Source organism: Sceloporus occidentalis, unplaced genomic scaffold, assembly GCF_023333645.1.
Source record: "Sceloporus occidentalis isolate IW3139 unplaced genomic scaffold, rSceOcc1.0.p SCAF_12, whole genome shotgun sequence".
Taxonomy (NCBI): Eukaryota; Metazoa; Chordata; class Lepidosauria; order Squamata; family Phrynosomatidae; genus Sceloporus; species Sceloporus occidentalis.
The window spans coordinates 18,742,339-18,766,334 of NW_028316992.1; the positions used below are offsets into that span (position 1 = coordinate 18,742,339).

Genomic DNA, 23,996 nt, shown 5'->3' on the forward strand with positions numbered 1-23,996 from the left:
ACAAAACTATGAATGATACTTAATGAATTATGGTTTCCAGAGTTGTATAAAGGAGAAGGAATTATTTAAAGATTTATTACAAAGCAGAGTTGGTGAAGAGTAATTTAGATGCCATTAATGCTTGATATGCAAGAATATAAAACAGCAAGATCCTTGTTCCTCGTGATCTAATCTGAGTGTAAAACCCGACCCTTGCCACTAATTCTTCTTTTATTAAGAAAATAACTTTATTTTGCTAGGTATTGTTATTGCCCAGTTTATTTTCCAAATGTCAAGCACAACAAAAATTAGGAACTACAAGATGAGTAATCTAAAGAGTGCCCATTTTAGTCATTACTGTTCTGTACTTTCACTACCTCAACACTGCTTAAGGAAGTGATGATATGGAAATATTTTTTATATCCACATTCCAGCATATTACCAAGACATTACCTTTTAGATGTTACTATAGGTTATAGGTCCACTTTAATTTACTTATGTTAATTAATTAATTAATTAATTAAAGAGGACCTATAGCCTATAGTAACATCTAAAAGGTAATGGTAGTCCCTTGACATGAATGTCTAGTCATAACCAACTGTAGGAGGTGGTGCTCATTTCCATTACTAAGCTGACGAGCCAGTGTTGTCCAAGGACTTCTCTGATGGTCATGTGGCCAGTATGACTGCACCAAACGCTGTTACCTTCCCAGTAAGAAGTGGTATCTATTTATATATTTGCACTTGCATGCTTTCGAACTGCTGGCTGGGAGTAGTAACAGGAGCTCACCCCACCATGCAGCACCTGGGCCTCAAACTGCCAGCCTTCTGATCTTCCAGTCATTGGAATTGGCATCTTAACCACTAAGCCACCACATCCCTTTCACATCTAGGCTTTTCTTAATCAGGGCAGGCCTGTAAGATTCATTTCTCTGATGGGCCTAGGCAGTTTTACGTGTTTTCCTCTGCAAGTCTCCTAAATTATTCACACAATTCAGGCTGCACCTGCACTACAGAAATAATGCTGTTTGACAACACTTTGACACCGTGGCTCAATGCTACAGACTCATGGGATTGTAGTTTTGTGAGCTATTTAGTCCTATCAGAGATATCTGGTGCCACAACATACTACAAATCCCAGGGTTCCATAGCATTGAGCCATGGCAGTTAAATTGGTGTAAAACTGCATTATTTCTCCAGTGCAGATGGTGTCTCAGAGAAAGAGAGAAAAATCCTAGCACCTAGTAAGTGAGTGGAGGAGAAGAGTTAGTAGAAGGAAAGGCTGAACAAGCATTGAGGTAACAGCAGGGAAAGGCTAGCAAGAATGAAAAAGTGGGGCAGGGGATGAGAGAATAGAAAGAGTAGCACAAAGGATGAAAGGCACCATATGTAAGAGAACTAAGGGCTTTTTGACCCATGTGTAGTTGAAGCAACCTGAGCAGGAGGAAAAGACCAGAGTGAAAGAAAAAGAGTGGGAGTGTTTCAAATACCAGAGTGATGTCGGTGAAGGTTGGAACTGAGTGGCTTATAACCCATATGAGCTGGCTCAGGTCGAGGGAATTCTTGAGTAGAGGAAAAGAAAAGAGTAAGCATGAAAAAGAATGATGAGGGAAGGGAGGTGAAAGAGAAGACTGATGGGGGAATGACGGTGGGTTTGTAGTTTAAGGAAAGTTAGTACTCGTACTAGTAAATATATGAATAAATGAAGAATATCTTGGGATATATGCATGGCAAACAGAAAAAGAGACCATTCTCTTTGAATAGAGACAGTGATGTAGTGATGGGAGGAAGCAAATGAGGATATTGTCTCCATAATTAAGAATTCTGCCTGCCCCCATGAAACATTCCTTCAGTCCCCAGATTTATAGCGTTGTGGTTCAATGTTTAGAAACGCATTTTCGCATCCAAAGAAAATTGTATGGTACAATCCTGTGAAACCCTAACCCTAACACTTCATGAACTTACAAAAACATTGTACCGCATTAAAGAAGTCTTTCCCTGCAAGTACAGTTTGTTTGCTGGAGGAGTTTCCTTTGGTGTATCTACAGCTATGTGTGAACATTGATTCTGACTTTGATACATGTGCTGACACCAGATAGGCATTCAGTGCTTCATCAAAGAAAAGCAAATGTAGTAAAATGGTTCATATCATGCATTTGTTTCCTACTCACTGTTATTTAGTTTACCCAACTATTTTGCATGTGAAAAATATTGTGTTTAAAATCGATTGGCTTTTGTTGAAGCTTTACAACACACATTTTAATTGAAATGCTTTAATTGTGTGTTGTTTTTGACATTAACTATGAAAACTGTTTTTCCCTCTTTTAAAGTGGCCCATGCCTAAATCCATCTCCCCTTCCTCCCATGAAAATTATCTCACTACGCTTCTGACTAGAATACTTATCAGAAGTAAATACATACCAAGAGTTCAATAAACAGTGTCCTGGCTGAATGCAGGTCTAGTTTCCTTTTTCTGAGAGTGAAATTAGATATGCTCAACATTTTGATATGGTAGAACTGTAACATTGACAATTTTAACATTAATGAAGGTGAAAATTAATTTGGAATGTGTCAGAATCTGTATAGTCATTTTTAATTATGGCAATATAATAAGGAAGAAACTCTGCTTTTGTAGTTAAATTATACTATTGCTATATTTTATTCATACAATTTCAGGAGACCTGGATTTGGGTAGCCTGAAATATTCAAGTTGGTTATTCCTCAGTCAAATCCTTGACATTTCTGTTTGCAGAGAGGGGAGGGATCTAAGTCTTTTAGATTTCTTTCACTATTTGGAGAATAGAGAGGGGAGAGTTGAACAGTAAGACATAAGGAAAAATATAGCCTTGCTTATTTCCCTAGAGAGGACAGTGCAGTGTAGGCACATGCTTTTCAAAAGGTTCCGAGTGACTAGCTGTGGAGCTGACCAGAATAGCAGATTGCAAAGGTTCTTTTTAACATGGTGCTGAGACCCATTTTAGTTTTTTAGTTTATTATTATTAGTAGTATGCAGGACTATCTGGATAAAAATGCAACACTGTGCCTTCTGCAGAGTTCTCAAAAGCAAAGAGAACATGCCATCCTTCCTGATACTGAAGACCAGAGAAGAAAATATAAAACTTTTTACCATTCTGCTAAAAGCAACTGCAGTGAATTTTCTCTCAGTTGGAATAGCATGCCAGAAAACCTTTATTACATCCTGCTTGACAAAACACCAAAATCCAGGGCTTATTTTGTCCATTGCATTTCCCAAAAGTGTCTTAGGCTTGTTACAGACCACCTGAAAGCGGCGGTCTGCCAGCGCCGCCAGTTGCTGCGTCCAGGAACTGCAGCAGCCAAACCGCGCGGTTCCCGGACACAGCAAAAAAGAAGCCTGAAAATGGCGCTTCTTTCTGCACCTCGGAAGTGGCACCACGAGGCGCTAGTCATGCACTCGCGGCATGACTACCGCCGCGTGACGTCCGGACACTATGTGTCCGCGACGTCAAGGTGGCGGTGCCCGTGTGGAAGGGTGCCGCCATTTTGTACGGACCCAGTCCGTACTAGGGTTGAAAGGCGTCTATTCTAGACGCCCCTTTCTAACCCTAATATGCCCCTTACTAACGCTAACACGTACTTTCGGCATCCTTCCCTGTAGATCAGAAAACTCCAGCTGGTTGGTATAGTAATATATGGTCTTTCAGATAGTCTGGACCCAAGCTGTGTAGGAAATTAAAGGTGAACATGAGCACTCTGAATCACATCCAGGACTGTCAAATCTGTGTAGCTTTATTTGCATACATGTGATCTGTGCATATGTAGTCTTTTAACACCATACATTTCTAAGTTAGATTTCCACCGAATACTCTACCTCTGTCTGCAGCATGTTAGGGCCAGTTAAAGAAGAATAAAATATAGTCTTCCTGGATCAGTCTTCACAGTCAGAAGAGGTCTCCAAGAGTATCAGAGTATTTCCTGGTCACTTAAGTTGCAGTGATCTTTTCTATGGAATAATGCAAGACTTGGTAGAAAGACAGCTGAGAATTAGGTGACAGGAATGGCTTCAGCTGACTGGGAAGGGATAGAGGTGTCACTGGGATCACCAGGAAAGTGCTGCCTGTACAGTATGGGCAACAAATTGGTCATCTCTGTCTGTCTGTTTTTATTTAATGTATCTGTTTCACTGTTCTGCTGACACAAAAACAACACAAAATGGAAAAACACCAGCAGCTGATGAATCAGAGAATTATGGAGTTGGGAGAGACTGCAAAAGACATTTAGTACAACCCCCTCCCAAAGGATAGCCATTGAGCATCTGTTTAAAGGCTTCCCAAGAAGGAGAACTCACCACTTTGAGAAGGTCCTTAAGAATTTAAAAGGGAGACACCAGAACATGGGTCCCTGAGTTGTGCAGTGAAAGGCACTGCAGGAGAGAGGACTTTTTGTTGGCCTCCATGAGAAGAAACCAGCAGGCTTTGTGCTTGGCCCATGGAGCCAAGTAAGACCACATGCAAGGGACAAGAGGGAGGATATTTAAGGGACCCTCACCCACTCATGTACCTCTTTATGCCCTTGCTTGTAGCTAAACTCAGACTCCAAGGGTGGAAAATTAAACATTCGCCATCCATCATTCAGTGTTCAGAAGATTTTTCTGCTTTAGTTACACTTACACATAAACATGTAGACTATTAGTCCAAAACACCTGGCAGAAATAATCCAGTTTGAGACCACTTTAGTTGCCCTGGCTCAGTGCTAGGGAATTCTGGGAACTGTAGTTTTGTGAGACATTTAGCCTTCTCTGTCAGAGAGCTCTAGTGCTACAATAAACTACACTGCCCTTAAAGCAATCTCAACCTGGATTATATCTGCAGTATGTTTCGGGCCTATTGTCTCCAACTCCATGCATATTTTGTTCCACATCCTCATAATATTTTAAAGTTTATACCAAGTCCATGATCATGCCCTATATATTTCCCCTCGTCTCTCTCTTTTCCTCTTTCTTCTTCCCTCTTTTTAAATGCAATTACAATTTTAAAATCAGTAACTTAGAAAGAAAATTCTGCATGTGATCTCACTTGTGTACATTTACAGCGCTATAGAAATAAACTATAATAATAATAATAATAATAATAATAATAATAATATTATTCTGTGGATGTCAAAATTCAGTGGAAGAAGGTGTGAGAGATAGTGGATGTTTTCCTATGGATGATTTCTTTACTTCCATCATTCTTATGCCACCCCCAAACAAAGTTCTGACAGCTTACAATAAACAAACTTTCAAATAATGTAAATACAGAATAAAACATAAAGCATATAACTAAAAATGGCATCAAATATGGCAAAAAATCAAATCAAAATTAAATCCAGCATTTTCAAAACTGAGAGGCCCACCTGTAAAGTCATCCTCCTTACTTTGTCCTCCGTCCCACCACCCAGAGAATTACAGAATTAGGTCTGTCTTCCATTGATTTACCAAAGGACAAATAATGTCAGACAGTTCTTATACCAAAACAAAATTTCAATTTTGTTTACCTCTTCAGTAGTCCAGCTTGATGTCAGTTACCATTTAGCTAGGCCAATAGTATTGATATTTGATGTCAGTTCTTATTCATTACTGAGCCAAATGATTTGAGAGTCAGATCTTTTAAATGTTTTTCCGGATGGCAAAAACAAAGAAGGGCCTGCTTGGCTATAGCTGACAGACAGAAACAGGGTAAAGAATAGAATACAAAAATCAAAAATGAACCTGAGGTTATTTATGTATTCAGAGTATTCAATGCTTTGCATAAACTCAAAGTCAGACATTCACAAAGGTTATTAAATAATTTTAAATACGTACAATTAGAAATGCTGAAGGACTAATAAGGTCTTCCTTAGGTGATTGATGCTATTACTTGCACAGTGTAATTAGAAAGTAAGGTTACAAAGAAATACAGGTACTAGTCTTGTTATTTATCACATTTACTAAAGACTCTTTGGAAATAGGAATCCATTTGAGGGGGAAATTATTAGCACTGGTGGCATATGAAAGTATAGTACTTCCAAACAAAAAGTTCTTAATTTTTTCCATGCACATGTTGATTATAAACATTAGAAATGTTTATTATGTTCCATAGAGATCAGATGTCATGTGCAACTGCTGGAAACTGCTGCTTCTTTTAAGTCTACGGAGACATAACATGATACTGATGTAATATAGTATGGCTTTGTATTTATATATTTATACAGCAAATAGTTCCTTGTAATGTGTGGTATCTTACAGGTGTGGAATAATTGATGGATGGTACCAAATTCTGTCTGACTATGGAAGCTAAACAGGGTCAGCTGTGGTTAATACTTGGATGGGAGACCGCCAGTGAATAAGAAGGCTATAGGCTATATTTCAGAGGAAGGCACTGACAAAACAACTTATGAGTATTCCTTGCCTAAGGGAAGGAAACCCATATGCAATTCATGAGGTTGTCATAGGTTTACAGGCCATGTGATGGTAAACACACACACACACATTTACAGAACGAAAGGATCACCAATGGGGAGATGCAGTCTGGAAGGTTGTAATGTAGTGGTTCCCAACCTGTGGGTCGGGACCCCTTTGGGGGTCGAATGACCCTTTCATGAGGGTCGCCTAAGACCATTGGAAAACACCTATTTAATTACAATTATGAAGTAGGAATGAAAATAATTCCATGTTTTTGGGTCACCGCAACATGAGGAACTGTATTAAAGAGTCATGGCATTAGGAAGGTTGGGAACCACTGTTGTAATGTGAGCAAAACTGAAAAAAACACATAGAGGCAGTGGATTGGGGAGACCAGTTAGCAAATTACAGCCAAGAGAGATTTTGTTTTGAGGGAAATTTTACATTGGTTTGCATCTCTTCTTAAATTTGGACTGGATTGGCATTTTTTAATCTCAACACCACCTAAAGTTTTCCTGATGCAAAGGCATGGAGGCTTCTTGGGAAATCCAGTGTCCTCTGTCTACAAAGGAGCCCCAGGCCTCACAGAGATGGAGACATATTGGATTGCAAAGGAAGAATCTTTGTTGTGATGCAAATGGTTGTTAAATTTCTTGGACTTTGAAAATCCCCCAGTTGCCACATGACCAGAAGGAGGAGGGTTCAGACTGCAAGAGATGCCCCTCCATATTATCTTAACTAAGAACAGAAATAGCAAAATGTTAAGGAAAAAGCAACATGGGACATACAGTGATTGAAATAAAACATGTATGTGAGAGTCAGAGTGACTCAGCAGAAGCCAATGGAGAACCACACAGGTGTACATGGTAATAGAATTAACAAGTCCTGAGTGCCAAGGACAAGAAATGCATAGTGAATAATTGGACACACCTGACAATTGTAAAGTGGTCAAGGATGAGATGATGAAATCATCTAATCTGGATAGAAACAAGAGAACCAATGGGAATGACGTACACGCCTACTGGGTGGAAACAGACCACAGTAGGTGGTACCTTGGTTTGACTATAATAATGACTATGAATCCCAGTATGTTTCGTGGGTAGTAGCAGTGGATTGGAGAGTGAGGAGTTGAGTATTGTTGGATAGTTTGGAGCTGTGTATATAGTAGAATAAAGTAGATCTTTTATATAAGACTACTGAGTTGTCTGGTGTCTTGGGTGAAGCTACAAGAACCAGCAGGACCCTGGTGAAGAAGGGTGAAGACTTCTGTGGAAGCAAGAGTGAGAAGGCTTGGAGAGTTTGTCAGGGTCTTCAGCCTGTTCTCTGCAACTCTTGCAAAGCTTTATCCACTGGCCAAAACTGGTCAGCGTGGTGCACAACCAGGTGGTGAGTTCCAGGCCAGAGGTGAAGAGCCACAACTCCCATCATCCCTGACACAAAATGCAGGCCTATGACTAACATCTTCATTTTCCCCCTCCTGTTTGGTTTGTAACACGTTGTGCAATGAAGAAGCCACTGAAGCTTTGAAAACTTTGAAAACATGTATATTTTGCATTTTGGTTGGCCCAAAAAAGGTATCACTGGCCTGATACATACTGCCAATAAGCAGTGTACCAGGGCTGATTCCAGGGTTAGGAACCATGCAGCAACCACTCAGTCCCTAACCCTAGAACGTAATGGCGGCTCCACCATTGTTACATAAGTGCCATGCGGCATCCACACGTTGTCACGTGGCACTTACATACCAAGTGCGCTAGTGCTGCACTTGTTATGCCACCCCTGCGGCTTTAAAAGAACCCATTTTTCACATGTTCTTTTTCCGCCGGAGGGAAGCCGCACTGTTTGGCGGCTGTGGCTTTCCTTCAGAGGCAAAACAGCTGCAGGCAGGCCGCCTTTTTTCAGCGGTCTGTACTGTGCCAGTGTATCATGGATTTTTGATTGGATTTGCTAAATGGCCAACATGGCTACCCCTGGATACAATCAAAGGCTGTGCTATAGTCTATAAAGCACAGGCTGATTTTTTCCTGAAATTCTTTAATGTGGTCCATTGTTCAACATAAGTTTGAAATCTGATCCTCATTGCCTTTCCTTTTTCAGCTTGGACATGGTAAAATTCTTTCTTGTAAAATAGAACATCACTTTGCCTTCTTTGGTTATTGCAATCCCTGGTATCTCCTTTCTTGGGGATAGGAATGTATATTGAGTGTTTCCTGTCTGTGGGCCATAGTTTTGTTTTCCATGTTTGTTGACAGTTTTTAGTTAGAACTAGAGTAGATTCAGTCTGTACATGTATAGGTATGCTGTCTATTCCTGGTGATGTACTTCACCCAAGTGCAGCTTCCACTCCACTTTCTAAAACTGGGACTTCATCTTTGAATGGTTCTTCCTAGAATGAATCTGTCATTCTTTCATCTCTTTTATATAATTATCTCATGTATTATTTCCATCATATTGTTATTTCTGTTTGGTCATGTACTGCCAATAAGCGCTTGGTCTCTTCATTACTAATGCTGCTCTATTTCTCCTTAGATTTTCATTTCCTGAGTAAAATACTCTGTAATCATAGAACTCAAAATGCGCCTTTCCTATCCACTTTAGCTTGCTTACCCCAGGTTTTCAGCTTTCATACAATACAATTTTTTTACTATGTATCATTTCCTCTCATTCATGCCTCTCACATTCCATGTTCCTATAATATGTGTTGCGAAGCTTTGGATGTTCCTTTCACCACAGAGCATGTCAATAGCTGGACATCCTTTCGGCTTGAATTTAGTTGCATCATTAGCCACAGTGTTGTTCTTAGTTGTCCTCTGCTGTTTCCCTGTAACATCTTGAGTGTTATCTGAACTGGGAGTTTCGTCTTCTTGCACTGTCTCTTCTTTCATTTTATGCCTTTTTAGAAACAGCTTATTTTCCATAAGATAACTTGAAGAAGGCTGTAGGGAAGACTACTGTTTCTTACCCTTCAAGAGCTCAAGGGTAAGACAAGGTAACCTGAGAGTCGGCTATGACACAACTAGCATAACTAACATGTGTATAGACATCCTAAACATTCAGACAATGAGCATTGGAAGTGGGGACTGAGCCTAACCTTTGCAGCCACTTGAGACCTTCCTACATTCTTGGAATCTGTGAGAGAATAAGAGATAATTAAACAACATACGTTAAATGTGTGAGCATGAAGAGGGGATATAAGCTGGAACTCTTACTGCTGTTATTTGGAAACTCACTTGTAGCTGATTTACAGCTGAACCACATATGGAGCATAGAGTGCTTCCATCTGAGATGTCATTATCCACAGTTCTTTATGAATGCTCCCATCAGAGTAAATATTTAATGGGGTAATGGTCTTTCGTGTAAAGATGGCATCTAAACCACAACACTCTTCAGAAAACTCTAGCAATTATCATTCTTTCCCACATCTGACTGCACAGCTTGTGGATTGAAAGGAACTGCTTTGATGGATAAAAAGAAAAAAAATAAATTGATTAACTTAAGCTCCTTTAAAAAGGAAGAAGAAGAAGAAGCACAGCAGAGGAAGTGGCTAGTGCTCCATAAAGTGCAGTGTCAACTCTCTATTGCACAAACTCTGCAGGGTGTGCAGTGATCTTGAGTGCCACATGTAAATTTATGCAAATACCTTTTGCAAGCCTAACATGTCCTCTTCTTCTTGAACACCTCAAGAAAATTCTTAGTCCTTGATTTGGCAAAAAGCAGAAACCTTCCCTCTGTTTTACACAGTGGGGTGGGCAGGGAGCATGTGGATTAATTCTAAACAAACAGGAGGAGAATGATCAAGCTGTTATTTAACAGTTTCTAGCAAAAGGAACATTGCTAGAAGGGAAATCCTCATTTTCATTCACATATATATGCATCTTATTATTGCTACAGGTTGGGTATCCCTTATTTGAAATGTTTGGGTGCAGAAGTGTTTTGGATTTTTCAGATTTTAAAATGCATGTAATTGCATATATGTACATAATGAGATATCTTGGACCCAAGTCTTAACACATGCACGCTTTATATACAGGGCCTTTCTTTCCTTATCTAAAGTTGTAGCATACCTCCAAAGTGACCCGAACCAGGTTTATTTTGATCTGTCTGTATGGGCTCATAGTAAGACTTTCCTCTCAGTAAAGATAGATAGGGTTGAGTTATACATGTGTCAGTGATGGCAGCATGCCTTAGTGGTAATGCCTCAGTCTTTTCAATTGTTTTCTTTATGCATGTCATGTACTGCATTGTTACCTACATGAATTTAAACCTAAGTTACTTTCTATGGACATCAGTCCTTGTATTGTTGATGGCAGTCTGAGCTGAAGATCAAGCCATTCTTTTTAAATGTTTCATAAAAGGAAAAGAGAGAAAGGGGGGGGGGGGGGTAATTTTACTAGGTGCAGATTTGCAGCATTTTTCTCGTCAACTCACTCATTCATTTGTTTACTCTTTGACGATATACAAGATCAGAATTGATATTTCTCTCATGCAGAGCACAGAACATTGCTCTTAGATTACTGCAGTTTAAACTTGAGAGCTTTTTGCCTTGTATTTAATTTCTTTCTTGCACCACATATAAGAAAATCACACAGCTCAATGCTTCAGTGCTCCATTATGCTGTTGTGTAAAGTGGATCTGGGTGTGTGGCAAGCGGCATCAATAGAAGAAAATGGAGAGAAAGGCATTGAGCCTTACTAAATAGTAACACTTATGGTGGCAAAAATATAGAAGGCACCCATGGAGAAACTGATTTAAGTATTTTAATAAAAACAAAAACAAAAAACATGCTCCCAGGGTCAGAAGGCAATTTGTTATTAGTAGTTTAAGATGCTGATCCAGTAAATTACCACTTCTCTTGCTAACAGGATTTCTCTGTCTATTTTATTCTTCTTCACAGAAAAGGTTTCAGTTTGTTTCAGGTTTATTGGCTTTACAGAACAAAAATATTGTGTAAAATATCCACACAAAGAATTCAAAGAATTGCCCAAGTATTTTTATGCACTCAAGTTGGACTTTGGGATTTTGTTTCTTAAGCATCTCTCATCCATCTGCCAATATGACAGGACCATCAGCTTCTGAAACACTGGGGACTTCTAAAAGCAGATTGTGAAATAGCATGAGGGTCTACTCTTCAAATTGAAAAATCCCAGTGGACAGATCTAAGCCCTTGGATGTGCTTAAAATATCTTTTTGTATCCCTGCCTATATTGCTATAAAGTAAACTCATTTAACAGTAAAATGATTTAAAATGTCACTTCCTCTGATGTGCTACTGACAAAGCTCAACTCAACCAGGATCAGAAATGAAACTTGGGGATTCGAAAACATACCTCAGAGGAGAGACAGGCTATTAAAATCCACTAAATCATTTCTAACTCAGACCGCAGCTTGAGCCAGATGTAAATTATTCCTTCTGTCTTCCAGGAGAACCCTCCACCAGTCCGAAAATACATTTATCCCTCCCTTTTATTGGGTGGGACTGAATGAGCAATGGAAGAGGAACTTAATGTAAGGAGAAGGTTTTATTTTCACTTTCTTTTCATGTCCAGTGTGCTGATTATTAAAACAGCATGCCAGGATAATGAACCCCAGTACTTCACTAGATTTATACCGTCCAATTAAAAAGATTGTATGTACAGCGCTGTGTAAATTTACAGCGCTTTATAAATAAAGGTTAATAATAATATCTCCAGAGAATTGTTACAAATAATTTTTCAGATTGGCCTGGAGAAAAATACAGGTTGCATCTCCCTTATCCAGAATACCAAAATCTAAAATACTCCAAAATCCACATTTGTCCACATGGGTGCCTGAGATAATGACACCTTTGCTTTCTGATGGTTCAGTGTACACAAACTTAGTTTCTTGCACAAAATTGTTTAAAATATTGTGTATAAAATTATTTTCGAGCTGTGTGTATGACTGAATGAGAGAACTCCAGGTCATGCTATCATCAATAGCCCTGCTCAGGTCTTGCAGACTCAGGGCCATGGCTTCCTTGATTGAGCCTATCCATCTGCAGTCTTCCTCTTTTCCCCATGCCTTTGAACTTCCCAAGCATTATTATCTTTTTTGGTGAGTCTGTTTTCTCATGATATGTCCAAATTATTACAGTCTCAGTTTAGTCATCTTGGCTTCCAGGGAGAGTTCAGGTTTGATGTACACTAGGACCCATTTATTTGGGCACAAGAACAACAAAATGTCATATATTTGTAAAAATATTAGGCTCCAGAAACTCTGTTTTGTTAAAAAAAAATTTAAAAAATCACTACACTTTGTTGTTATTGTTAACCACCTTTGAGTTGATCACCAACTCATGGTGACTCTATGGATGAGACACCACCAAGACTCTCTGTCCTTCACTGCTCTGCTTAGGTCCTGCAAATTCATGTCCATGACCTCTCTAACTGAGTCTAGCCATCACTGCTGATCTTCCTCTCTTTCTTTTACCCTCTACCTTGCCTAGCATTATTGTCTTTTCTAGTGAGTCCTGCCTTCTCATGAAGTGGCCATAGTACAACAGGCTCAACTTGATTAGTTTGGCTTCCAGGAAGATTCGAGGTTTGGTCTGTTCAAGGACTCATTTGTTTGTCTTGTTACTACACTGCAAAGGCTAATGTAAAATCTCTCTTAAGTTAAAATGCTTTGTCCAAAAATAATACTTCACTTTTCTCATTCCAGTTAATATGACAAAATTGTGCTTCCACTAATTTTCCTCTGAAATAACATTTCAAAATACCATTTGGGATATGTTTCCTAAAGCAGAGTCCTAAGGTTCCTAGGTGATCAATGAAGAAATTTTAGTTACCTAGTCTGTTTTTATATTGCTGTTGCTATTGCAATTATACTGCAGTCAAAAATAACATTTCCTCCGTTTCCTTACAGGGTGATACTATTGTGTCCTGTGACTCTTATGGTGTTTTGAAGCTATGGGACATTCGGAAAGGTTTACCAATGGTCTCAATTGATGCAGGCCCGCATCCTGGCAATCACGTGACCTTTGATCCATCCGGTAAGATCTTTCTTGAAACTGGAGCCTTTGAATATATTTTGCATTTTCCTTTTAAAAAATATTTGCCACAGTGTTGAAATGTTGAGAGGAAACTTGGAAGAGTTTACTTTTCCCTTTTATTTACTTTAGCACATTCCTCAAGCATAGAACATAATTTTGGGAGGGGGGTGTTGATCAAATGTGCTGATCAAAACATACTCTACACTCAGGGACTATACAGGCTGCCCCATTGCTGGTCGGATTGAGGCTGCAGCAACCTCATGCTGTGGGCCCAATACGGTCTCTGGAGAGCATAAAAAGGACCCACAAAAAGTGGCTCCTTTTTGCGCCCTCCCAGGGGTGCAATAGCTGCAGAGGTGTGGACTTACGATGCCCCTTTGGTGCTGTATCATGTGGACCGGAGGAGCAACATGATGCAGCACTGGAGGAGCGACATGATGGCACACACTCTGTGGACTAGCATGTGCCAAAATGGTATCATGAGAGTGGGGTTAGGGCGTCCAGCATGTGGACGCTATGCCCTAAGTCCACTCACAAAGTGTCGGTCTGTTAGTTATCATTGAGCTTCTGTCTTTCATCCCAAACTTTGTCTAACAATGCAGCTGAGTCTAGAGTCCAACAGCATGAGGTTGTATTGTAGACTTATATCACTTTGACTATGGTTAGGAATACAGTTTTGCAAACTATCTCCCGACATCAAAAGTTGGATGGATGGATGAATGGTCAGATGGAAGAAAGGAATCTACACCTAGAGTCCAAACTGTGTAGCCATTTCATCTTCTTATCCAATCTCAGCAGCAGACCTGAAAAGTGGGCAAGAAAGTAAGAAGGGCAATGATCATTTGCTATTAATTAAAAATAATGGTCCCAACAGTTACATAAACGTATATAAACATAAAGTTTGTCTACATGTTTTATTCATTTCCCCTCTCTTTTCTGCCACTTAAATGCTTATACAAGTATTCATAAGCTACCCTTGGAAAATATTATTTCTCTTACAGCTGACTTCATTCATGCCATAATACATGGTCTGAAATTTGCACGGAAATGAAATATATGTATAGCACCACCATTTTTGCATCCTCAGCTATTTGTAACAATATGTCACCTGCATTGTGAATGACTTTCCTTTTATTTTTATAAGTAGCCAATGTACAAATAGAATAAATGTACTTTATGTGGGACATTAATCTTCATTCTTAAACCTGAGTAATCAGTCATGATAAAATACAGACACACACACATACCCATGAATATATTCCTTAGATTTATTCAATAAATAGCAGATGTGGCGTAATAGATTAATGTGAGTCTCCTGTTTAAAAAGCATTCCTCAGATTGACTCCTAAATTGCCTGAATTCTCTCCTCAGATTGACTCCTAAATTGCCTGAATTCTGCTGAAGAATTTGGGCATTTTTTCCAGGTGAATTCCAAAGGATTTTTAAAATACCCACTGTCTTCTCATGGGGGCCAATAGAGGCTTTCATAGTGACAGAATCAGAGGATAAGTCTATAATGAGCCATGGGTCCTTATTACTTTCATATTTTCCCCCGTGAACTACTGTATCACATTCTTACTCAGTGTAGTAGCATCAAAGTCAATGTGACCAGATTAAGAGGCTCTTTGGGAGCTTGAGCAATTGAATACTTTAAGTCTTGACACCGCTGTGATATTTGTCTGATAAATTCATATGAACCCCAGGTGGCTTTGGCAATGAGAAGCGCTGGTCTCAACTCAGGGGGACCAGCAATCCTTTCACTACTTTTAGCCTGAACTGGAGAAGAATTCCAGGACTTGTAAAGTTCACCTCTCATTTGACACAAGACAGAACAAGCTGCAAATGCTCTTTTCAAAACCTGGCTTAGGAGATCTTCACCAGTAGTGACATACAGTGGAACCTTATTATACGCGGGGGATCCGTTCCGGATCCCTCCGCGTATAAAAAAATCCGCCTATGCTCGAGCCCCATTGTTTCCAATGGGGCTCGTGCGCGGTGCGGCGGCGTGGCGGCATGCGAGGCGCAACAGGTGCACGCGCCCATTCAATTGAATGGGACGCGCCGCCCCTTCTGCCCCGCGCGTGCCGGCGGCTTTGAGCGCCTATGCTCAAAGCCACCTATAAAAAGACCACGTATGCGGAGGCGCCACTGTATTAAGATAATCTTCATGTGGAAACTGTTTCTGCATGAATCACTATACACAGGATGAAACTGATAAAGGATACTGAATAAGAAAAGCAGGAAAGGCTCCCAACAGAGGGAGGAGTGTATGTTAACTCCTCTCACAAAAAGAGAAGTTCATCTGTGCCTGTATCTCTGCAAATTAATTGCTGTGAGAAACGTTGATGTTTGAAAAGAATTTCCCCCCACAAAACACTATTTACAAAGAACAAGGATATAGACATATAGGTATTACTCAATGGCTTGTGTATGCTTACTTGTACTGTACACTGACTTGTAATGAAATCGGCATGTTCAGCATCTCTGCAAATCAAATGCACAAGCTCTTTTTTAAAAGGATAAATGTTTGGCTAAGGCATGACATTGCTATAGTTGTTGAGCAGCATACCAAAATAATCACAAGTAGTCATCTCAAAATAGACTGTATTTTTGCTATTTCATTTTGAATATATGCAAAAGCAGGTCTTTGAAGATTGATAAGAATCTTTTTCTCCACCATTCTGAAATCTAAAATATAATTTCTGCTAATGTATTGCTGATATCCATATCTGTCAACAGCTAACCTGCAAAAGGAATTCTAGAATTTAGAGGTATGACTGAAATCTCAGCCAGTGTTAACTCAAAATATTTTTTCTGTTCTTTTCAAACCAGGGACAGATGCTTCTTCTTCGTGGTCTCTGTGACTTACACAAATGTGCAGTGCAATTTTCAGATCTTCTAAAACTGTAGATGTGGTGTTTCAGTGGTAGCCCTGGCCTACTCCTCTGAGGTATATAGGTTGCTATGCCTCTCCTAGCCTCAATTACAGCTTCTCTAGTGAACATTTCTTTCACTTTTGGTTTAAGACTTGGTCTGTTTTTCTGACTAGTCTTCAGATATTCCTTTTGCTTTGGCTGTTCTTCCTCAGTTATTGACACAGACCCAAGAGGCACTGCCATCCTCCTTCAAACCCTGGACTGCTTGCCAAGGAAAAATCCCACAGAAGGGTGGGTGCCCCCTCTGCCTTGGGGAAATGCATAAAATGGCCTCCTGACCACACAGGCTTTCCGTAATTGCACTTCAAAACTTAAAACCCAGCTCTTGGCCACACAGCATGTTGCCCTAAAATCCTTCCTGGTACTGATCCAAACTATCACCTTTATAGGGACCATTCTTGATTCATGGTCACAGGCAGCCTTCCTACCACAAGACAAAGCTTCAAGTCTTTCTCATATGGGAATCAAATGTCTCCACATTTGGAGGACCAGAGCATGGAACATTCAGATCCTCCTAGGCTATATGGCACTGATGATATCCATGATAGCATGCACCAGATTTCTCCAAGTCTAGGATTCTTCCAAGCACCTTTGACCTTCTCCAGGATTCTCAAGTAAAGTCCTTAACCATCCTGCACCCAGTCTGATAGTCCCTATCTTAATAGATGATAGACACCAACCTCAGTGCAGACATTTTTTTCCCCTCAGCTTTTGCTGATACTTAGCCATGGATACATCCCTATAGGGTTGAGGAATTCACCTAGAAGGGAAAATGATCCAGGGGTGAATTCAATTACCACATCAACATCCTGGAGATGCTGGCAGTGATCAAAGCCTTTGAAGATACTTTGAAGATCTAGTCACATGCAACTCTGTCCAAGTGATCTCAGACAAGATGGCCATGGTCTACTATATCAACAACCAAAGTGGGACATAGTCAGACGCCCTATTACAACTGACATATCAACTTTGGAATTGATGCATCCCAAGACTGATTTGGCCTGTTTGCCTTCCCCCAAAACCATCAATGTGTGATGTTCTGCTCTCGAATCCAGGGCAGGGCAGGAAACATAGAAGATAGGGCATGGGTCCCTCCTGTATGCCTTTTTCCACTACCCAATGATCAAACTTGGGAATGACTAAGCCAAATATCTCTTGTCATCCCATGGTGACTGAGGCAGACATGGTTCACCCTGCTCCTCCACCTCTCCAATAAAACATTTCCCCACCTTCCACTCAAACCAGACCTTCTCACCCTCACAAGAGGAAACACCCAAACCTTCCCATGCTGAAAGTTATGGTATGAAAGCTCACCCTGTAACATTGCTTCCATCCCCAGTGCCATGAATCCTAGAGGCAGCCCACAAACTTTCCACATGGAAATCCTATTTCTATAAATGGTAATAATTCCTTCTCTTCATTCAACAAAAGTAAGTGGCCCCACCGAAGGTCAAGATTGCACATGCCCGCAACATCTTCTCTTCCCTTTCTGACAAAGTGCCATGCCTTCTCTTCAGTTAAATACTACCTTTCCACTGTTTCCTGGCATTTCCAACAAGATGGCAAACCATCCTGTTTTCTACATCTCTGACTTCACACAACCTGCCCTCCTCTTTCCTTGTTTCTGCTGCATTTGGAACTGAGGCTAAGAGGAGCAAGGTGACCTATATACCTCAGCGGAAGGGGATGCGGCTGCCTCCAAAACACCACCTCTATAGCTTTTGAAGCTTCAAAAATGACATTGTGCAGGCACAAAAATCCCATTTGTATAAAGTCACAGATGAATACTAGAAGAACCATAGTTACAGGCAAGCAACCTGTTTGTATATTTAACCTGTACTGAGAGAAGCATCTGTCTTTACATGGGAAAACATATTCAGAGTCCCAATCATGGGGGGTGAGGTGGGGGTGGGGATTCCTTTTCCTGCTGCAATAGTTTTGAAACACAGTGATATATGCATAAAACATTAGTAATATTGTACTCAGTCTAGAAAATGTCAAATATGTTTACTTAACTTTAGTGGGAGCTCTTGTATCTGCCCAATCCAAATCATTTGGCTGTCTGGAAAAATATCATCTTCTTACTTTTTATTATTATTATTATTAACCTTTATTTATAAAGCGCTGTCAATTTACACAGCGCTGTACATAGAAACTTTTAGTTAGACGGTTCCCTGCCCGCAGGCTTACAATCTAAAAAGACACGACACAAAAGAAGAAGGAATGGTGATGGGGAAGGGGATCAGGTCCAGCAGTTCTTCTCTACCTCCGAGGCCTGGACCAAGGCAGATGGAATGGAGGAAGGGTTTACATTCTTAATGGATGGTCAAAAGGAGAAGGGAATGACAGTAGGGAAGGGGGAAAACACTTTTTGCTCAGGTATTGTTTTCTCCAACTTATCACAAGATGGTATGCTTTCTTCCTCCATATGTACATATTGACGTCTGCATCATATTCATAATTAATGAGTATATATGTAGAAACAATAGAATTTAAAATTTTTAACTTCCCTTCTCTATTTTCAAAAATACACACATGTGTATTTATGTTCCTGAAAAATGCAAAGAGCCATATTTTCAGCCAGATGGTATCTTAGCAGTAGAAAAAGCTTATCAACTCTTGATAATCTAAACTGGCAGAGTGTCAAGCTTGAGTGAATGGCCAGCATAAAGTACAGTTTAAAATAATGTAGTTATAACTCGGGCCATAGATCTCTTGACTCCAGTGCAAGCAAGCACATACTTTTCTCCTTTGTCACGGCTTCCCAGTTGGCCTCTTTGCAAGACTAATCTTTTCCTTTTATGAAGCAAAGCACATACAGCAAGAATGAAAGGATTGCTCAAAAACAACCCTTGTGCCTCTGGGTTTTTTTACGTGCGTAGAAGATGGCAGTGGTGTCGTAGTTTAGCACTATTGTTTGTGAATTTTATAACATTTATTCGATTTGCACCAAAAACATTCTCACAAATGTGAAAACTGTCTCAAGAATAATAAAAAGACATCTTACAGTCTTGCGTGTATGAAGAAGTATTCCCAGGCAAGAATGGGAAAAACAAGGATTTGTAGCCTGTAGTTGACAACCCACAAGAAATACATTATAGTAGCTTTTTAGTGCTCTTTGAATTTAAAATTCAGACATTTTAGGTGCCTTATGGATGTATGCACTCCTTTCCCCCTCTCTCTCATCTACCAATGTTTCCCTATCCCATTCTAGAATTAAAATTGAAACACTATGTCTGAACATGCGTTCTTTGCTAATTTCATTTCACTTCTGACATCATTTGTAAACTTTCTTCTAAACATGGTTGCAAACTGTGCTGTGGAGCTAATCACAGTAAAAATGCCAGTGTGAATGCGGTATGACATTAGGTTTGCTTTAAAAATAAACGGAAGGTGGGAAAGGCAAAAACAAGAAGGAGGGAAGAGTAGGATTCTTGGACCACCTTTAGTCTCCTCAGCATGGTTAGGAGATGAAGCAGCATTGTGCCTGCATAAACCACTAAATACTGTATCTCTCTGTGTGTGTGTGTGTGTGTGTGTGTATTTTATAATCCACTTTCTTCCAGTAACTTAGAATAATCTTCCACAGATATTTAGTGATCTGTACATACCTAAAGATGTCTTTGGTTGTGCTTCATGCCTGTGTGCATGGTGATTTATTTTATTTTATTTACAGAATTTTATTTTATTTTATTTTTTGGAAACCCTTTCCACACTATTTAGCAGTCACATTTATCTATGATCGTTTCATCACCATTTACAAATAGCTGGAGTTTGTAAACAGCAAATTTAATTTCTTTCTTTATTTTTATGTTTAAAGGATTTAGTTTAGTTCTCCGGGGTGCATCTACACTTTAGAAATCAGGTGGTCGGGTGTAATATATGCTGAGATAAAAAGTATAAGATACACTTTGTGTTGAAAGAGCTGTGCATATTGTTCTGCCTAAAGAAAGGGTCTTTTCTAGCTTATTTCCCATTTGGAGCCCCAGAAAGCCACTCCTGTGAGCTGTTGAGGGACCATGTGGAACAGCTTGGACTGTGAATAAAGGGAAGGGCCATAATGATGAGAAGAGATAAATGGGAATCATTGAATCTATATCACATGCTAATTGAAGCATCTTCCACTTACATAAGTGGATCTTTGGCTCCAGAACAGCGAGTCACTGTATGGAATTGCTTTGCAATTGCTCTGCTTTGACAAGATTAGCCACATTGATATTCCCTTTATCTTTGTAAGAGGTGAATGCTTCCCTCTCTCAAGTGCAGCAAGATGGACAGTTATTTAATAGAGTCAACTTTTGTAATTCCGATTCAGTAGAATTCAATGTTCTCATCTCACAAGGCTGCATGATTGCATCATAAAAATGAAGTTCTGGAAAGCACTATATCACTTAGGGTACTATATGACATGTTCTGTTTGTTGTGGGCCCTTAGTAGAGTGTGGCCTTATGTGATTGCTGGTAAATGGTATTCTTTGAGGAGATGGGATCTATTACAGCTGCACTGGATTTCAGCCAAAGTGACTTTAAGTTTGCCTTAAAAATGCAAAGGTAAGAAAGAACCTCACCATTTTTGACTTCGGCATATGAAATTACACAAAAATTCTGAAAGTAATTGGAGATTTGAACACTGCCAGTGGGATGAGCTTCCTCACAGCCTTAATTCTGAGATCAGTTAACTGATTTTATGCAAAAGGGTTAAAATCCTATTTACTCTAAGGAAGGGATTTGAGAATGGAAAGTTTAGGAAATAACAAACATATATTCCTATTTGCATTACGCATCTAGTGAATGCATTAGCACCATGCATTCTTGGTGCTATATCCTTCCTAGTGCAGAGAAAGCTATTATTAGTAAATTCCCACTTTGGAGCTATTTCCAATTATTTGATGAAAATTCTTTCCTTTCATACTGAAAACTGCACAGTTTCATTGTGAAGTCTGGCATAGATTCAAGAGCTTCATATTGTGATTAGCTTACTTCTGCAGACAATCAGACACTATAGATCCTTGAAGGTCATTTTATCCTTTCTTCCATGAAAGCTTTTTTTGAAATAGATCAACAGCTTCAACAGCTTCTGTGCCTTGAAATTTTATTCCATTATACTGAAAATAGGGAATAACTTGTTTTCATTCTTTTACAATGGAACAAAAGGAATGACTTACAGTATATTATTTTACCAAATTAATTTGATGATAATAATAATAATAATATTCTGATCACACTAATAAGTGTTGTTATTGTTATTATTCATCATACTGCATCTGTTCAAAAAAATGTAGCATGGCAACTAGCTGTGTCTGAAAAAGAAATGATAACAAACTCCTAATATTTATAAAGGAGGCCAGTTGTGGACTGCTGAACACTGACATAAAACAGAAAAGTTGTTTTAACTTAACAGATCTTTTTCTCAGTCCAGAGTTACATTCACATACCATTTGGACTCATGAGGTACGGTGCAGGTAGACTTCCTTTAGTACCCATTTTCTTATGTAGGGTGATCTACCAGTCATCTCTGACCTTTAGGTTACCTGACCCTTAAAGGTAAACAAAACCCACAATCCTCAGTCTTTCTAGATCATGATGGAGCTTTATCTTAATTTTAAAAAAATTATTGTAAGCTACCATCCCATCCTGGGAGAAAGGCAGATTATAAATTCAATAAATAGGTAAAACAATTACTGTATTTTCTGGCATATAAGACTACTTTTTAACCCAGGAAAATCTTCTCAAAAGTCGGGGGTCGTCTTATACGCTGGGTGTCATCTTATAGGGCAGGTGCTGAAACTTCTGAGCCAGACTGGAGAATCTGCGGTCGCCACATATGGTGGGGGGAGCTCAAAAATGGCTGCGGCCACATCCCCACCGTATGCGACGATCATATGAAAGCAGCTACCGCTCTGATAGTCTTGGAGACAGGAAGGTCTGGGCAGGCAGGGAGAGCTGACCAATCCAAGCAGGCTTTGTATACAACAAGGTTTCCTGCTAAGTACCTACATATCATTTGAATTAAAATTACCATATTGAAATCAAATCTGATGTTTTTTAATTTTTATTTGGTGTGCATTGGAAGAGGAGTAGTCTTATACAGTGAATATATCCCAAACTCTATATTTTAACTGGAAAAGTTGGGGATCGTCTTATACGTCCAGTCGTCTTATATGCCGGAAAATACGGTAATTCAAGTTTCTGGGAAGGGGGTCCCCTTGTCCCATAGAATACTGAAACATGTTGGACCAGGAATTTCAGCCCAACTTTAGGTAGTGTTTTTCCAAAAGACGGTTGTGGACTTTGTTCAGAACTGGTTTAGATCAGTGTTTCTTAAGCTGTCTGATGTGAGGGACTGGCAGGTTTTTTTCTTCTATGTTCCATGCTCCATATCTGTAACCACTGATTACAGCTGTTCCTTTCTTTCCTGAATCTTGCTGTAAAACAGGAGCCAAAAGATTGTAGACACCAGTCCACAGACTACTACACAGAGTAGCAGTATTTTAGGTTTTAGGATCTATGTATGATTTAAACATATGCCCATCTTTTATTTTATTTTATTTTATTTCATCAGCCTGGTGTACATTGTGAGAATATGTACTGGGGTGCAGAACCTCATTATCTATGCAGTGAAAAGGATATGTGTACATTCCAAACATTACATAGTTAGTTAGTTGGTGGATAACATGGGCCTGTTCTACATTTGTGGTAAAATCAAACCTTGTGAAATGGCTACACTTACTCCTTTAACTGGTGATATCAGCTACTGAACCTAGTTCCTTCCGGACACAGAATGTGGACTTTTCCACTGAGCTGTAATCCCTCCTTGTTTATTAGTTTTCTAGGAACACTTTTCAGCCTGGATAATTGTGATGCGTTCACTAGAAGACACCAGGAATTCATCCTGTGACATTGAATGCAAAACATCAAATGCAAAGATTCTTTGTGGTACTTTATAATGTAGTCTTCAAAATAATTTCTCTCAGTGTAGTTACATATCTGTAACCCTTTTCAGTTGTGGCCAGATTTTTCGTGTATGCAGACAGAAGGAAAATAATGTTAGCTAGTGCAATCCAGAACCTGAAGAACTGCAGCTCTTAGCAGCCCTAGCCAGCATAGCCAATAGTGAGAAATTGGGAGTTGTAGCATTTGAAGTGCCACAGGGATACAACTATCCATCTTGTACAAGATTGCAGACCTAGTTTATTTTCCATAAAGAAGAGAATATTTGCTAGTTTAACCTTCCAACTGCATGATTACTATTCAGGTCTATTTCTCATGAGACTTGCAAGACTTGTGAGGTATTAGACTTTAAAAATGGAATTATCTTCAGATTTCCTCAGTCAAATTATCTGAAGATTTCCTTTGTTTGAGGGAGATCAGAATTATGTTTTGTCTTATTCTTTTCCCCTATATATTCTACATGACGTTTTTCCCCTATATCTCTGTAGCTGATAGCTTTAGAAATAAAAGATACATCGAGCAAAAGAAAATCAAACTGTCATCATGATATGCCAATGGCAACTATAGATTAGCACAGTATTTCTACACTTAGGGGCTTTGCAGACCACATGCTGCTGCCCTCAGCTTTGCCAAATCGGGGCCGTGGAAACTGCATGGCGCAGCCCTGATCTGCCCTTTCCAGGGTGCAAAAAGGAGCCACAAAAAGCAGATCGTTTTTGCAATC

The 23,996-nt window shown here is 39.5% G+C and overlaps 1 protein-coding gene across 1 annotated transcript in view; it reads left to right on the plus strand.

Annotated features, from left to right (window-relative positions):
- SPAG16 (sperm associated antigen 16) overlaps positions 1-23,996 on the plus strand; it is a 506,576-nt gene that overhangs the window by 349,347 nt on the left and 133,233 nt on the right. The window contains exon 15 of the mRNA XM_089477933.1: positions 13,260-13,386. Within this exon, the coding sequence (XP_089334059.1) occupies positions 13,260-13,386 (127 nt within the window). The remainder of the gene's footprint in view (positions 1-13,259; positions 13,387-23,996) is intronic.